The sequence below is a fragment of the Salvia splendens genome, chromosome 15 (genome assembly GCF_004379255.2).
Source record: "Salvia splendens isolate huo1 chromosome 15, SspV2, whole genome shotgun sequence".
NCBI classification, from domain to species: Eukaryota; Viridiplantae; Streptophyta; class Magnoliopsida; order Lamiales; family Lamiaceae; genus Salvia; species Salvia splendens.
In genome coordinates this window covers 4,635,797-4,652,094 of record NC_056046.1, presented here as the reverse complement: position 1 = coordinate 4,652,094, position 16,298 = coordinate 4,635,797, and the positions used below count along the sequence as shown (strand labels likewise).

Sequence of the window (16,298 nt, the reverse complement as noted above, 5' to 3'; positions counted from 1 at the left end):
TTCAAAATTCTCACAGAATATTCAACTAAATTTGATTCATACGTGGACCGTAACAAAGCGCCTTGACCTCAATTTTTTACCACGACATATAAATTGTCAGCGCAAAAACACACACTCACTGTTAAAAAACCCCCAAAATTTATAGTACTATTAACTTTCCCCGCCATTCGCCCACTCTCTCTCCACCCCCCATTTCTCTCTCTAGGGCAAACCGGCAAACCTTGTTTCCCCAAGTAATTCAAACTCAAATTGATCAGCAATCGGTAGTTTCTCCGCTCAATTCTCCTTCTCGATGTCAAATCCCGCCGGCGGAGGTGGTTTCGAGGGGCACCACAGGGGCATAAGTCTCTCGAACACAGTTCACTCGGAGGTTGCGCCGTGCTTGCCGCTGCCCTCGCTCCCAGTATTCTGCGGCGGGCGCGATCAGGAACTTCGCCTATTCGACAACCGCGGCGGCGCTTCCAGGAGGAATGCTAGCGGCGCTGATGTGGCGGGAAGGATAGCTGATCTCCTCCGCAATGCTGATGTATCTTACTTGTAAGCTCGCTTCCTACTGCCGAATTTCCTTATGGTGTCTGATTTTTGGTGCTCTAGTGGAACTGAATGTTACGTTTGGGTTTTTGCTCCGGCTTGGAATTATTTGCGTTCAAGTTATATGGTCGGAATTTCAGAAATGACATTTAATTGTGCCAGTTTTAGTAGTAATTTCACAGGATGTAACTAATTGACTTTTTTCGTCCCCTCTGCTTTTTCAATTTTAAAACCATCACCAATTCTGCATTCACATCACCTATTATGTAGAATTTCTGAATACTGAGTACGAGTATAAGCTGTGAATCAGGTGCTCAAAATCAAATGTGAATTTTTAGGCTTATTATCACGCCTAGGTCTCGTTTGGTAGCCGATTAGAATTTGTCATGTTAGTTAATGAATAAGATAAGTTAACTTGTGTGAATAAACTAACATGAGTTGGTGTTTGATATATAATTATATATTAGATAAATTAACAGATATTTGAAATCTATAGTTGGTATATTAATTTGTATTTTAAGCTTAATTGAAATTGTATAAAATATCCCTAGTAAATCTCAAATCATAATAGGAGATGTGAAATCTTGGGGGCAATAAAGTAATGTAATTAGATCATGATTAGATTTTGAATGTAGATTATTTAACAAATCAAAACATGAAAAACAAGGCGGGTCGGAAAAGTAACATGTGTCAAGAGATAATTGAACTTGCACACCAAACAGGAAGTAGCGCTAGGATAAATCCCATTATCCAAGCGAAACGTAACTACCAAACGGACACTTAGAGTACGCATAAATGAAAACATACAGCTGGAAACGTAGCTTTTTCCTACTCCTTTTTGAATTCTTAATTATCTTCCTGTAAATTTTAGTAATAGATATACTAATTATAGCTTGAAACTGTTGTGCTTCATTTATAAGGGTGCTCAATACTGACAAGCAAGTGCAATCTGCTTCAGTTATAAAAATACGTATAGTTTTGTACTATAACAAAATTTGTATATCCATAAATGAGAAATTTGTATAGTTTTCTTTAGGCATTTTGTTAAAAATAATTTTCTGTAAATAGCTGGTTAAAGGTATCACAAAACCAGAAATGGCAAAGAAACGAGTGCTCAAAAGTAATTGGGACTGCTAAAGCGGGACGGAGGGAGTAATTAACTTCGGATGACTGAAATTTTGTTTCACACTGATTAAGTTACTGATAATTGTCAAAGTAAATATGTCTGGATTGCTAAGAAAATCCAGACAAGAAGCCAATGAACTATAGCTGTCATTTCTAGATTGCATACCCAGGCTGTAAGTTAATGTAATTAATTAAATTTTTTTCCTCATTAAGATAATTCGAAGAATGAAACACAATTCTCTCCTTGGCCAAGTACCTGCTCGCAAGGTTAAAAAAAGTAATCATAGATATTACACTTTATCTTGTCTAAATTCTGCAAAATGGTGATTTTGCAAGTCTCACTCAGTTTCCTATCATGGGATAAAACTATTTTATCTCATATAACAACACGAAATAGGATATTTTCTTCCATGATATGGTATCTATAACTCCCACCAGCTGTCAATGATTTTGCTGCTTGTGGTTGGGCAAACTACTGGTCTTGATAAGTGGCAGATGCTCTAAAAATGAGTTGGACTAGATATAATATATTGTAGTCGTTGGGCGACATTAAATGCCAAGATAGAAAATGTTTGGTCACGTGTAACTTATGTTGAATATTTGAAAATACAACTCATGTCAGTTCGAGAAGGCTCAGATTGTACTTTAGTTAAAACTTAAAATCTGAAAAAGGATTGATGGTAGTTCTCAACGCACCTGAGACATAATTTAGTTGAGATGCCCAAGTTACTACTGGGGTTTTCAGTTTTCTGCACGTTGGGGGGGGGGGGGGGAAGGAAGATGTATAAACCAGCTAGCTTTTATTAAGGAGGAGGCATATTAATTAATAATAATTAAGCTGGCATTCACCTACTAATACCTATAAATGATCAATTGACTAGCGTTGTTTACTTATTATAAGAAATATCATCATTAGGTCACCTGGATATGTTTAACCAATTGTCATGCAACTAAAGGCCGCAAATGAGCGAAGATCTCAATTTGTCAAGGCTCCTTTAGTAGGACTCGTTAACATAAAATAGATACAATTTGAGCATGGCAGCACTACTTGACTCATTTGCTCGTGGCCAAGAATTTGGCAAACTAGATCAGAAATATTACTAATATACAACTTATATTTTATACTTTTAATTATTGATTAGGATATTAAGTATCGAATTCAGCTTAGTTGTCGTAAAAAATAATGAATATTTAATAACTAAATTTTATATTTCAAGAAAAAAATATTTTAAAAGAAAATAATCAATATTTACTGTTTTGATATATATTTACCGATTAGGTTGCTCAGATTGGTTCAACTTGAAATAAGTAATAACAATTGCGTCTTTTCTGATTGATATTCTGATATGCTTTTCTGTACCAAAATTTATTAAGCGTATCCAGTGATTTTTTAAAGTGAACTGAGAAATTTATGAGAAAGTTAGGATCAGATTGCCTGTTTTATTTGGCATTATAATATTTGGGTTTTCATGTTTTCATTTGTAGGAATCTTAAAAATGAAGAAAGCATTCAACCAGATGGTTATGTGGGCAAGTTAAATATAACCAATGATGTTTTGAGACATGAGGCAGAATCACTTCAATATGTCTCTCCAGGTAAACTGGTCCATCATTGGCTTTCCAATATTCTTTTTATGTGTATAAGATTTCAACTTTATCATATCCTCACAAGTATCAAAGCAGATACTTATGCTGGCTGGACTTGAACATGCTTGGGTTTGACTTAATTGAATAAATGTTGATTTCTTATATTTTGACCATCACTTGGACTAGGCTAGTTCTGATATCAATTTTGTTTTTTGTTTTCCTAACTACTCCTCGCAATTATGTCATCGTTAAATATGCTTGTGGTCTATAGTCGATACCAGCTCAACCTTGCATGTTACCGAATTAAGAATTTTCTGCATCACCCACAAGAACTTTTTATCTAATCCGTCTCTCTGTTCAAGTTTCTCAGGTCCTGGTATGGAGTCAACAAATCGAGGTAATTTGACCCAATCAAAGTCCTTTGAGCGGAGCATGCCTGCCATAAATCAAGTGCCAACTGACTCATTAGGGACGACCAATTATCAGCAAGATCACAATGCTAATAATGTTAGTCACTTTCCACGGGAAAATGTTGTACTTTCAGTTAAACTGATATACTGTCTCTTCCTATGGCTGATAATTTAACTCGAATTACAGGATATTATTAACTCTTCCCGAAAACCAAAAGTGAAAAAGAGAACAAAAGCTGACATACCGTCAGCTCCTTGTCCCGATTCCCGTGAGGGTCAAGGTTTTACTTTCTGCCCCCACCCTCTTTCTACATGCGTGTTCGTGTTGGTTTATCTTGTTTTCTCTTTTTATTTTTGTTACTTCTATTTTTCTTGCTTTCTTTCCCTCCTTCATGATTTGTGGGGTTGAATTTACTGTGCTTCATCAGATGCAGCTGTAGGGGGATTTTGTGAATGGTTGGAGGACATATGTAACAGAGCAGAAATTCCTTCTGATGACAGAGAAGAAACAGAATGGCAATCATTGACCCAATCTGATCTTAAAGCTCTAGTCAATGAAATCATGTCCATTCGATCTAAGAATTTACTCCACATAGTTCCAGCTGACACTCTTTCAAGGATTTTAAAAGTTTTAGATCGCCAGATTCATCGAGCAGAAGGACTTTCAATAGATGATTGTGAGAAGGTAACTTCCTATACCAATGTACATTCATTTTCTGCATATGCTTGTTACTTGCAGGTTTTTCTACAAATAGTTTTCTTGGGTTGTTCCCCTAGTTTTAGTGCATGTGATACTTTCGGGAAAAAATTGCTTAGTACTAACAGAAATAAATCTGTTATGTCGTATTGTCGTTAGGCATCTCTGTAGTTGATGACCAGGTAACTGTTTTAAGGTGTGAAAGCTACCAATACCTTAAAGACACAGCAAATGTTTGATTTGGCTGCATCCTATTTTTGCTCATTTTAATTTTGAGAAGTTAATTTTTTACTTTGCAAATATTTGGTAGCCGGCAGAAATACAACTAGCCGACTCACAAACTAGATTTATTGTTACTTGCAATTGTTTGTGGTTTCTGAGTAGCAATTGGATGATGATGCATATAAAATATTTTTTAAAGACACTTAATTCGAAGATATACTAATAACTTTCACCTCTAACTCTAACATTAGTTATTGGAAACTTTTCTTGAGGCTGTTCAGTGTTCACACAAGGCTGTGACTAGGATTGGAGTTATTTTGATCTCAATCTCTTGGTTAACTGTTATGCATATATTGTTAAAGTTAATTTCTTAATTGTTATAGAAGCACTGATAATGAGATCATATGTTTCACAAAATTGGACTGCTACACTTGAAATTGTATTATTATTTGATCTCATATGCTTGTTTTTTCCACTCCCTCTTGGGCTATATAATCGATTGTTAGTGCATGTGTGCTTCTGAATCTCTTGAGGTAAGGGCTTTTCCAATTTTTATGGTTTATTACTTTCTAGATGTTGTTGCAACTTGCAAGGCTGACATGGGTTAATGGGTATTCCATTTGCTAGACAGTCGAGGATGATTTTTGCTGAACCCAGTCATATTATATGCCACCCTAATAGACATCATTATATTCCACCCTAATACGCATCATTGTATTCCACCCTAATACACATCATTTACATGTTGTTCTTTGAAATTCTAGTTGGATGCTGAGGTGGTATCATCCCTTTATTGTGCTCTGGAGTCAATTCATGCAGCTTTAGTTATTATGGCTCATGATGGCATGCCTAAACAGATTTACAAGGAAGAGGTATTCTCATTATCTATGAGAAAATATATTTTAATGCTTTATGTAGGCATAAATTGTGGGCAGAAGCTCTGCAGGTTTATCGGTATCAATTGTTTGTAATTATGGTGTACTTGGTATCAGTATATTGAAAGGATCTTGGATTTTTCAAGACATCAAATTTTGGATGTTATGTTTGCATGTGATCCAGCATATCGGGCCCTACACAAACCCAATTATAATTTGGATGGTACGTGATGCTGCTTTCTCTGCGAATTGCTTTTAATTTTATTAATCTGAAGTCATTATTACTGTTTTATTATGTGTGGATTTGTCGAAGTGTAGTCACTTCTCTGTAAATGTTTTCCTCGTAGTTTCATGCTGTCAGGTCTTACATTCTCCAAGTGGAGCATGCTTGCCAATTTGGTTCTCAAATTTTTATTACAAACATATGTTTGCTCTAGAAGAGGAAATGAAAATTTTCATATTAAGTTTGGTTATGATCTGAGATATTATGAGAGAAGTTTGATGTGATATTACATCAGTGATAAAACCATGGAGGACATGTGTTTGGCTATGTATAAATGAAAGAGTGAGAAATAATGATTAATTCTAGAATAAACATAGTTTTGTTTGTCGTTGATGTCATATGATTCCCTATTTGTCTGTGTTCTTCTGAAAAAGAAGTTTGATGTGAGGATAAAATGGAAGAAAGAGTGGGAAAAAAAATTTAATTTGAGTAGTTCTGGAATAAACAAAACCTTAGTCCTTAATGTGATATGATTGCTTATTTTTTATTATCAGATGAGGAAGATGATGATGCTGAGGATTTTGGCTCTAGCAGTAAGAAGAGGCGAATTTCTAAGAGTGTAAGAGTTAGAAAATCAACAACAAACCGGTACTGTGTAGCGTGATTTTATTTCCAATACAATGCTTTGATTATTCAGGGTTTTTATTTGTACGTACTTTCTAATATTTTTTCTTCTTTCTTTGTGGTACCTCAAATTTTGGCAGGATGTCTGGTACAGTAAACATTATTGTTCAGAAATTGTGTACCATTGTCAGTTATCTCAAGCAGCTGTTGTTGATAGAACGCTTATCAGATAGTTGCATTCTGCAACTTGTGCGGACTAGTTTACAGACACTTTTGGTGGATAATATCCAGCTTTTGCAGCTGAAAGTAATCAGTTTAATTGGTGGGGTAATGAAGTTTGCACACCTTGTTTCTGAGTCTGTTTGCATCTGAAACCTCGTACTTGCTTTCTTGTACTGATCTGGACTTTTTTTCTTCTTCCAAATTTGATGTGCAGATTTATTATATGTACACTCAGCATCGGACATATATGATGGATGAAACTATTCAAATACTTCTAAAGCTGCCACTCTCTAAAAGAGTACCAAGAACTTATCATCTTCCGGATGAAGAACAAAGGCAGATTCAGTTAGTCACTGCTCTATTGATTCAAATTATTCATCATTGTGCAAATCTTCCTGAAGTCGTGAGGCTAACTCCTGGAAATCCTTCACTGGACATTTCTATTGATGCTGATTACCCCTCTAAATGTCATGAGGCAGTTACAGAGTCATGCTGCCTCTTTTGGAGTCGAATTCTTCAGCGGTATACAAGCACAAAAAATCAGGATGCATCTGAATTGAAGTCAATGATGGAAAATCTTGTGATGGATTTGCTCACTACTCTGAACTTACCGGAGTATCCAGCTTCAGCTCCTATTCTAGAGGTACTTTTTCAAAGTGGATTTATGAATTGATCACATGACTGTCAATATTTACAGAATGTTTGTGCAGGTTCTGTGTGTATTACTACTTCAGAATGCTGGGCCAAAATCAAAAGATATTTCTGCCAGAACAATGGCCATTGACCTTCTCGGTACAATTGCTGCAAGGTTAAAACATGATGCGGTAGTGTGTAGGAATGAAAAGTTTTGGATCGTACAGGTCTTGATGGATAGTGAAAATAGTGACCCTAGCTATCTGAGAGATGTCTGTGCTATTTGTTTGGATTCAACTGCTGAAAGGTCTAGTCTCGAATGTCAAGGCTGTCATAGGCCATTCCATCTTGATTGTATAGGAGGAAGAGAGCAGGATGCTTCTTCTCGAACCTTTGATTGTCAGGTTTGCTTATGCGAGAAACAACTTCTTGTGTTAAAAACGCATTGCGAGTCCGAATCCAAGGATGACCAGAAACAAAATCGTATTTCCAAAAAATCTTCCCGAGCTTCATCCTCAGTAACAAAACAGGAGATTGTTCAACAAATGCTCCTAAATTATTTGCAGGATGCAGGGTCTGCAGATGAACTAAACCTCTTTATGCGCTGGTCCGTTGCTAAAGCAATTTTTTTTATTTATAAAATTGAATATTTTTATGTGCCATAACTTTGTGCAATATTAACTTGCAGGTTTTATCTTTGTCTTTGGTATAAAGATGATCCTGCTTCTCCTCAAAAGTTCCTCTACTTCCTCGCAAGGATGAAATCTAGGGAAATTCTGCGAGACTCGTTTTCTTTTTCTTCTCTTCTGACAAGGGATTCAGTGAAAAAAATTACTTTGGCATTGGGTCAAAAGAGTTCGTTTGCTAGAGGATTTGACAAGATACTTCAAGTGCTTTTGGTGGGTGAAACTGCTTCTTGCTTAGATTATTTAGGAGTCTGAGACTGATTAGTTATTTCTATATGATCCTATTACCAGGCCAGCCTGAGGGAGAACTCACCAGTGATTCGTGCTAAGGCAATGCGAGCGGTATGTCATGAATAACTAGCATTAGCTACTCTCCTTTCCTCCTTTCCTGTTTTCTTCTATGGTTGAATCTGTCCTGGAGTATATATGGAATAGGTTTTTTTTCATAAGAGACTCATCTTTCTTCTGTATTACTCCTCAATCGTAACAGGTTAGTATTATCGTAGAAGCAGATCCCGAGGTTTTGGGTAACAAGCTTGTGCAAACGGCAGTTGAAGGGAGGTTTTGTGACTCTGCTATATCAGTAAGAGAAGCAGCACTTGAGCTTGTTGGAAAGCACATTGCTTCACATCCTGATGTTGGTATAAAGGTACTTTGGATGCTTATGCATATTTCATGCTTTTTTGTGTGCTTTTGTGCTCTAACTCCCTGGTTCTTCTTCTAGTATTTTGAGAAGGTAGCAGAGAGGATTAAGGATACTGGAGTAAGTGTCCGAAAACGAGCTATTAAAATTATCAAGGATATGTGTACCTCCTCCACTGACTTTTCACAGAGCACCACTGCTTTTGTGGCGATAATTTCTCGTATCAATGATGAAGAATCCAGCATACAGGTACTGAATTCAAGTGCATAATTATTTTCAAGCCCAGGGCTTTACTGTATAAATTATATGTTTTTTATCTGATGAATACTTATGCTATTAATTTTACTTGTGTATTTAGCATACTACCTGATGGAATCATGGAATTGGCATGCATATTTGTTTTGTAGCGAGTATATAATACTCCCTATATATATATGTGCTAAATGGAGGATGTGCTAAAATTACTTGAAGAATAGACAATATCCACCAAAAAGCTTATTACTTTTGAACAGTGGTTTTCTAATTTATGTGCTGTTGTTTGTGTAGTTTACGTTAGTTCAGTGTTGCTTTTTTTTACACCTTAGGATAGAATAATTTTACTCAAAGGGTTTGTATGATACTAGTATGATCCTCCTGCAGGACCTGGTCTGCAAGACATTTTATGAGTTTTGGTTCGAGGAGCCTTCTGGTTGGCAAAACCGTACTTTCAAAGATAACAGTTCGGTTCCTCTAGAAGTGACTAAGAAGACAGAACAGGTTGCTGAGACTTTGAGAAGGATGTCCAGTCACCAACCCCTTGCTATTGTCATTAAAAGAATCTTAGTTCTTGATTTCTTTCCCCAATCTGCTAAAGCTGCTGGGATAAACCCTGTATTACTTTCATCCGTACGCAGGCGCTGTGAGCTAATGTGCAAGTGTCTGCTGGAAAAAGCATTGCAGGTATTGGTTTAACAGAACGTGCTTCCTTGATGTAACACACTTTTGTTCCTTATACAAAAAGTACTTCAGCCCTTATCATTGCTTTGTGGTCCCTGGACTTGTAGTGTATCTCTGTGAAGACCATTAACTCAGTTTGTCCAACTCGTTGAATTATATAATTGAAATGGAACATTTAAAAGTTTTTTTTGAAGCCACCATAGTAGGGAAATATGAAAGTCAATGAAATTAAACTGTGTTTGGTTGCTCGGAGTGGTCCTACTTACTTCTCATTCACTGCTGCACAATATGACAAGAGTGATTTTCCCGAAAGTCTATGTTGGCCTTGTCTGAAAGCTTAATTTCTTATGGCACTATTAATTCCCTTGACACTAACTATCAGTTGACACACTAAATAATGTTGTGCATGCACTTGGTGACCTTGTGCATTAGTTGTTTGAATTCCCTATTCTTGAACTGAAACTTGCGTAAGTGCACATCAAATCATATAACAATACTGTTGTATTCCAGGTTGCTGAGACAAACAGTGAGGAAGGAGAAGTCCGCATGCTTCCATATATTCTTCTACTGCATTCATTCTGTCTGGTGGATCCTACATTATGTGCACCAGCCTCTGACCCTTCACAGTTTATTATCACACTACAACCATATTTGAAGAGTCAGGTTAAATGAGTTCTATTTTTAGGCTAAACTAATTTCCCACAATACATTATTCTTGTAGCCGTTCTATGTGTCTAGTCATATACTCTTGTAGTTTCATGTATGAGCGTGGATTCTGCCAAAATAGCTTGTCAGTTATGACTATGATTCTACATTGGCATGTTTTTTTGATAAAAAAGTTTGAATAAGGATTTATTGCTGACTTGTATAGTAGTTGCAATGATGTGATTGTGCATGCAAGCCTTTTTAACGATATAAATATTAGATTGTGGTGTTGGTGCTCATGGATTGCTTCATTTGTTGAAGCATTCATGATACTTAGAATGTCACTTACTATGTCTTGGTTGTTTGATCTTCTTGTTGAACTCTCACGTGGGATTAGGTTTTCAAAAGTTTGATATGAAGTTCAGTGACCCTTTCCTTCTCCCCTTACAGTCTGACAATCGAGTGGCTGCTCAGATGCTGGAGAGCATATTGTTTATAATTGATTCTGTCTTGCCATTATTGCGGAAACTTCCTGAGACTGTTGCGGAGGAACTTGAACAAGACCTGAAACAAATGATAGTCCGGCACTCTTTCCTGACAGTTGTCCACGCTTGCATAAAGTAATGTGCATACTTTTCTTATACTAGTTAGTTTCATCTGTTTTTAAGCAATGCATTTGATTAAATAATTATGTCCTACTTTTGTGAATATGCTTTCGCAAGAACCGCATAATTTTTTTTTATTATGAACTGAGATTTAAGGATTTTTTTATAACTAGGATTGATTTTCATTTACTATCTTATATCCCCAATCCATATTGTGAGAAGGTTGCCACTTTTTGCATTTTCCTTATAAGTTATTTTATGTTGCTTTTTTTTGCATTCTTAAATTTCTTATAGCTTTCTTCATGATCTCTCTCAAAGGGAACTCTCTTATTCCTCATGGAGGTCAGTCAGATATTTATTCTCCAACTTTTATGGTCTTCTCAAATACCATCATTTGATGGTAGATTTCTGATGCCTTCCCATACAACATTCACTCAATTTCGTGCCATCCTAAGATTTGTCAACTTCATATCAAGCCCTCGTTTGTTTTCCTTTAGTGCCATCCTAAGATTTGTCAATTTCGGAGTCTCTTTTGCTCATGACTAGCTCATCTGTATATTGTGTTCTGTAGATGTTTATGCTCTGTGGGGAAAGTATCAGGAAAAGGTGCAAGTGTTATTCAGTATCTTATCCAGTTGTTCTACAAACGTCTGGATGCATTGGGGTTTGATAACAAGCAGGTTAGTAATCTTCTTAGAAATTTCACTATTATGGTTCTTGGCTCGCTCTTGTCTACTGTTTGACATGTATTTAGTGATTATACAAAACTATTTTTTTTGTCCTTTCAATTTGAAAAATAAGTGTGTTTTGCTCTTTAGAGGCAGCATTTCTTCCTGTAATCTTCTATCAGTTGAGCATATTGTAACCTTTTTCTATATTCAGACTGCAAATTTGGGTTGAGGAATTATTTCTTTGCCCACAGATTAAGATATCCTGCACTGCAACTGCTTAATGCTGCTGGATAACTGTAATCTTATGCTTGTTTTTTCTCTTCCTTTGCATGTCATTCCTAGATGAGACCTTTTTTAAAATCAATCAAGTAGTCTATTTTAATAATGCTCTCTGTTGCTGTCTAATGGAGTAGGATATTAGTTTAAACGTATTTAGTTTCCGTTCAGTTACAAACTTACAATGTTTCATTTTTCATAATATTTCCATTTTGCTGAAAAAATTAAGTTTTAAGTGGTGTATACCTTTCATTTCAGCAAGTAGGTAGATCTCTGTTTTGTCTTGGGTTGTTGATACGCTATGGTAGCCCAATGTTGGATATGTCTGCTTTCAACCCAAGAAACATGGATGTAGCAAGCAATATCAACTTATTCAAAAAGTATCTTCAGGCTGAAGACTTCATTATTAAAGTTCGGGCATTACAGGTATTAGCATAGTACCCGCCTTTTGAGATTCTCTTGCCTTACAAATTTTTAAATTTGACTTTTAGTTGTATTAATTCTGCAGGCTTTAGGTTATGTTTTTATTGCTTGTCCTGAATGTATGTTGCAAAAGGATGTCGGTAAAATTTTGGAGGCAACTCTGTCCACCTGTGCTGATGCTCGTCTGAAGGTACTATCTTGTGTCAGCTATGCACGTGTTCTCTCTATGCATTATGCTCATTGCATTCTTTGTCAGATGCAATCATTACAGAACATGTATGAGTATCTTCTGGATGCGGAAAGCCGAATGGAGAAAGATAAAGCTAGCAATGATGATAATAATCCATCTGCTGATGGTACCAGTGTCCCCGTTGCTGCCGGTGCTGGCGATACTAACATTTGTGGTGGTATAGTTCAGCTATATTGGAATAGCATCTTAGCAAGATGTCTGGATGCAAATGAACATGTCCGTCAAGCTGCTCTCAAGGTATTTGCCAAACAATGTGCCCTGTCTAGCTGGTAGTCATAAGGTTTTGAACTTCTTGTTGGCGAATAATTTTGAATAAATATGACATTATGATGACCAACTGCTCGTTGACCTGATAGGCTAACCACAGCTGAAGTTATTACTCTGTTTGGTCTACAAAGTTATGTGCAAAATAAATGGCTATTATTTCGGAGCTCTCCTAATATTTATTTGATTACTGATTGCATTTTTCTGATTCCAGATTGTTGAAATTGTGCTGCGCCAAGGTCTTGTACATCCTATTACTTGTGTACCGTATCTCATTGCACTTGAAACAGATCCGGAGGAAGTAAATGCAAAGTTGTCTCATCATCTCTTGATGAATATGAATGAGAAGTGGGTTATTCTCTGTAACATTAGTATTTTCTCTAGACGTCCTTACACAAACTAAATAGTGTGATGATTCAGGTATCCTGCTTTCTGCGAAAGCCGTCTTGGTGATGGACTTCATTTGTCATTTATTTTCATTCGTACCATGAGTGGAGATCTCCCTGAAATGTCCAATAATAAGTCCCCAGCCAAATTATTTAACAATATTAAGGGAAAAGGAGATGTTGGGTCTTCAACATTTGCACGGCATGGTGTTGCTCGAATCTATAAGCTCATTCGTGGAAATCGTGTTTCAAGAAACAGATTCATGTCCTCCATTGTGCACAAATTTGAAACACCGACCTGCAGTGATTCTGTGATACCGTTTCTAATGTAAGCACCGTCAGCCTACCTAAGTTGGTACCACTTTTAATTTTTGTTTTCTGAGATTTTCCCTCTTTTGCAGGTATTGCACTGAGATTCTTGCTCTACTACCTTTCACATTACCTGATGAACCTCTTTATTTGATCTATACTATAAACCGAGTGGTACAAGTTAGCTCAGGGGCAGTAGAATCAAACATTAAGGACTTTTTGCATTTATTACAAGGAAATGTTCATAAAACCAATGGGAATGGGATGGTGCAAGCCTCTCAACTGGATAGCACTACAAACCCTGGTAGTGAAAGAAACATGGAAACTGAGGGGAACCCGACACTACCCATGGAGTTACCGAATCATCTTTATGGGGAAGAATCATGTAGGGATCCAAATGCAAACCCCATACCCTCGAGAGATCCCTATACCATCTCTGCAAGTGATTTTCAGAAAATCCAGGTACGTTTCAGTTTAACCAGTGAGTTTCCAGGAAATGATTTGTTGCAATTGTCCTATCCAGCTACTTCTTAATGTGTACAAGGAAAAATATTCATAATTGTGAGAAATAGAGTAGTGTTTAATGTTTATCAGACTTTATTCCTATTTGGTTGGAGAAAAGGCTATGGGAGAGATCAGCATAGGAAGCTTGATTAATCCCTCTATTTGGTGTAATATATATTCCCTCGTTCAGGACATCATAGTAGCAACAAGTGCAATAGTTAATTATTTCGGAATAGTAAAATAGGTCTCATCTGTCCCACATTTGATCACACTTGATTACCAATTTATCATCTCTAGCATTCTGCTCATTTGTTGAATTAGAATATTGTGGGGATGCTTTTATTGAACGATTATGTTCTTCAAGTAGCTTAACTTGACTATGGGTTTCTCAGGCCAGCTTTCTAGCAGCTGGTGCACTGCAACTGCTTCTAAAGCTCAAGAGGCACTTGAAGATTGTTTATGGCCTAGATGATATCCGATGCCAGGTAATTTGTGCTTTCTTCAGATTCTTATTTGGATGAAAATAATTTACTCAGTCTTATTTTTTATTAGGCATTTTCTCCTAATGAACCGGTTAAACCAGGCGAAAGTTTAGGACGGCAGAATATTCCATTCACTATCAGTGATATTAACATTGACCCTCCCAACACCTACGAAGACGTCATGCGGAGATATCAGGTGATTTAAGTTCTCATGGTATACTTTTGTGACTTGTCTAACCATGATTGTCAAACACATGATCATGCATTGTGTCCGTCATTATCATGGGCTCCTTAATGTAGAATACGTTATTGGACTTATTTCTGAATGTCGAAACTCCTCCATTATTAGGTTTCCAATTTTCTCCAGCTTTATATTTTTGTTAATTGTGGTATAAATTCCTATACTTAACAATAGGGAATATATAGATATGCATTGCAATGATAATATTAATGAAGTTACAGTATTACATATAGATGCGATCTGTGAATATTAGTAGAATCGATGTATATATAATAATGTACTCCTATTACATTGCGGATTTTTGGTTTTATATTAATCATAGGCAATATAGCAAGTAAGTAAGTTTTTGATCAGCGGATTTTTGGTTTTGTATTTTTCTCACAACTCTGTTTAGTAAATTGTTTATACTTAACAAATGGCTTTTAAAATAAATTGTTTTCTTCTCAGGAATTCAAGAATGCCTTAAGAGAAGACACAGTTGACTATTCAACCTACTCAGCAAACATCAAGAGGAAACGGCCACCCTCCACGAGCGCAAGACGAGGGAAGGCTGTCCGAATGGCAGATATGGATGATGAAGATGGCTATGATGATGAAGATTGGGGTAACAGTGTGGCCAGGATGAACAAGAGCGCCGGCAAGAGAGGTAGTTACATGAGAACGAGGCAGCGACAACAGTTGTAAGTACTTAACAGGTAAAAGCTAACATGTACAGCTCATAGAATGGGAGTGGAAGCGAAAATTTAGTAGTTCCCTAGATTGAAAACAGCCCTGCTATTGATCATAATTAGTGTTAATCTGTTCATAGTAGTTATTTTGTTACTACAAGAAGAATATTACTATAGAATAGGGAAATTGAAATTTGTTACTCTTATCTCTAGGGAACACGGGGAAATTTTTGTTTGTTTAGGGCGATGGCAGTTGTACATTATGTTGATATCATCTCGTAATGAAGTCATCTCCCTTTATCATTTGTTTTTATGTAATACTCATTTTTTAGTTGTTTTGAATAGTAAAATAATCTTGGGCTCCTGATTCAGAATCGTGTGTACTTGTAGCATTGGTATTCCTATCGAAAATTATTTACACTATACAGAACAAGTTAGATATCATAGCAAAGTCAAACAAATCAAGTGGAGACTGGAGTGGATACTCAAGTTTCCCTATTCTCTAATAGAGCAAAGTTTCCCTCTATTCGAATATATACTCCTTTCTTCTGTCCCATAAAATAGGTACCTCACATACGGGAATAGTTTTAATGTGAAATTGGTAAAGTATGAGAAATATAAAGAAAACATGATTGAAGTATTATTGGATAAGGCTCAACTTATAAGGAGAATTTTTTTTGGCGAAAATAGAAGTGTACTAATTTTATATGACAAATCAAAATGAAAAAGAAGAAGACTATTATTTGGAGATGAGTGGAGTATATTGATCGACAGTTTACATCTTAGTAGATGAGACCTTTTCTCTAATCAATAGATTGAGAATTCTAGTCACTATGACCACAAGACGAATGAAAAACTATTACTTCCTACCTATGTCCATGAAAAATATTTTTAAACAGTGGAAAACACAATTTTTTAATGCAAAATTGATAAAGGATGAGAGGGATAAATATAAAATGTGTTTGAAATATTGATAATAAAGAAAATGAGACCCACCTCATCAAAGATAATACTATATTTAAAATGTGAATATTTTTGGTGGAGGACCAAAATAAAAAAATATATACTACAAAACTATTTTTCTTAGACGTGGTAGTATGAAGTCTCTTTAAAAAAAACGTATGTTGATTTATTTGAAAAAGACACCTTAAGAAAACTGTT

At 36.1% G+C, this 16,298-nt stretch overlaps 1 protein-coding gene across 3 annotated transcripts; it reads left to right on the top strand.

The window, feature by feature from the left end:
* Positions 1-147: 147 nt before the first annotated feature.
* Positions 148-15,508, top strand: LOC121768274 (sister chromatid cohesion protein SCC2-like). Of its 3 annotated transcripts, none has more exons than XM_042164709.1 (28): positions 148-537; positions 3,142-3,251; positions 3,613-3,749; positions 3,840-3,933; positions 4,081-4,337; positions 5,336-5,443; positions 5,564-5,669; positions 6,224-6,317; positions 6,434-6,620; positions 6,730-7,158; positions 7,226-7,755; positions 7,837-8,047; positions 8,126-8,176; positions 8,325-8,483; positions 8,559-8,726; positions 9,117-9,416; positions 9,924-10,076; positions 10,509-10,678; positions 11,235-11,343; positions 11,869-12,036; positions 12,119-12,223; positions 12,305-12,520; positions 12,762-12,895; positions 12,968-13,261; positions 13,335-13,704; positions 14,139-14,231; positions 14,299-14,424; positions 14,917-15,508. In XM_042164709.1, exons 1-28 carry the CDS (start codon positions 293-295, stop codon positions 15,151-15,153), a joined length of 5,361 nt encoding a protein of 1,786 aa, XP_042020643.1. In that variant the 5' UTR covers positions 148-292; the 3' UTR covers positions 15,154-15,508. The 3 variants fall into 3 exon arrangements, with proteins under 3 accessions (XP_042020643.1, XP_042020642.1, XP_042020645.1); XM_042164708.1 differs by having other exon boundaries at positions 149-537; positions 12,290-12,520; XM_042164711.1 differs by having other exon boundaries at positions 523-537; positions 3,605-3,749; positions 12,290-12,520.
* Positions 15,509-16,298: the final 790 nt, after the last annotated feature.

Bases quoted from the DNA above. Each gene is read 5' to 3' on its own strand.
- LOC121768274 (XM_042164708.1), top strand. From the start codon at position 293: ATGTCAAATCCCGCCGGCGGAGGTGGTTTCGAGGGGCACCACAGGGGC. The intron at 3,252-3,612 runs GTAAACTGGTCC...CAAGTTTCTCAG, and splicing joins ACTTCAATATGTCTCTCCAG to GTCCTGGTATGGAGTCAACA. The intron at 9,417-9,923 runs GTATTGGTTTAA...GTTGTATTCCAG, and splicing joins TGCTGGAAAAAGCATTGCAG to GTTGCTGAGACAAACAGTGA.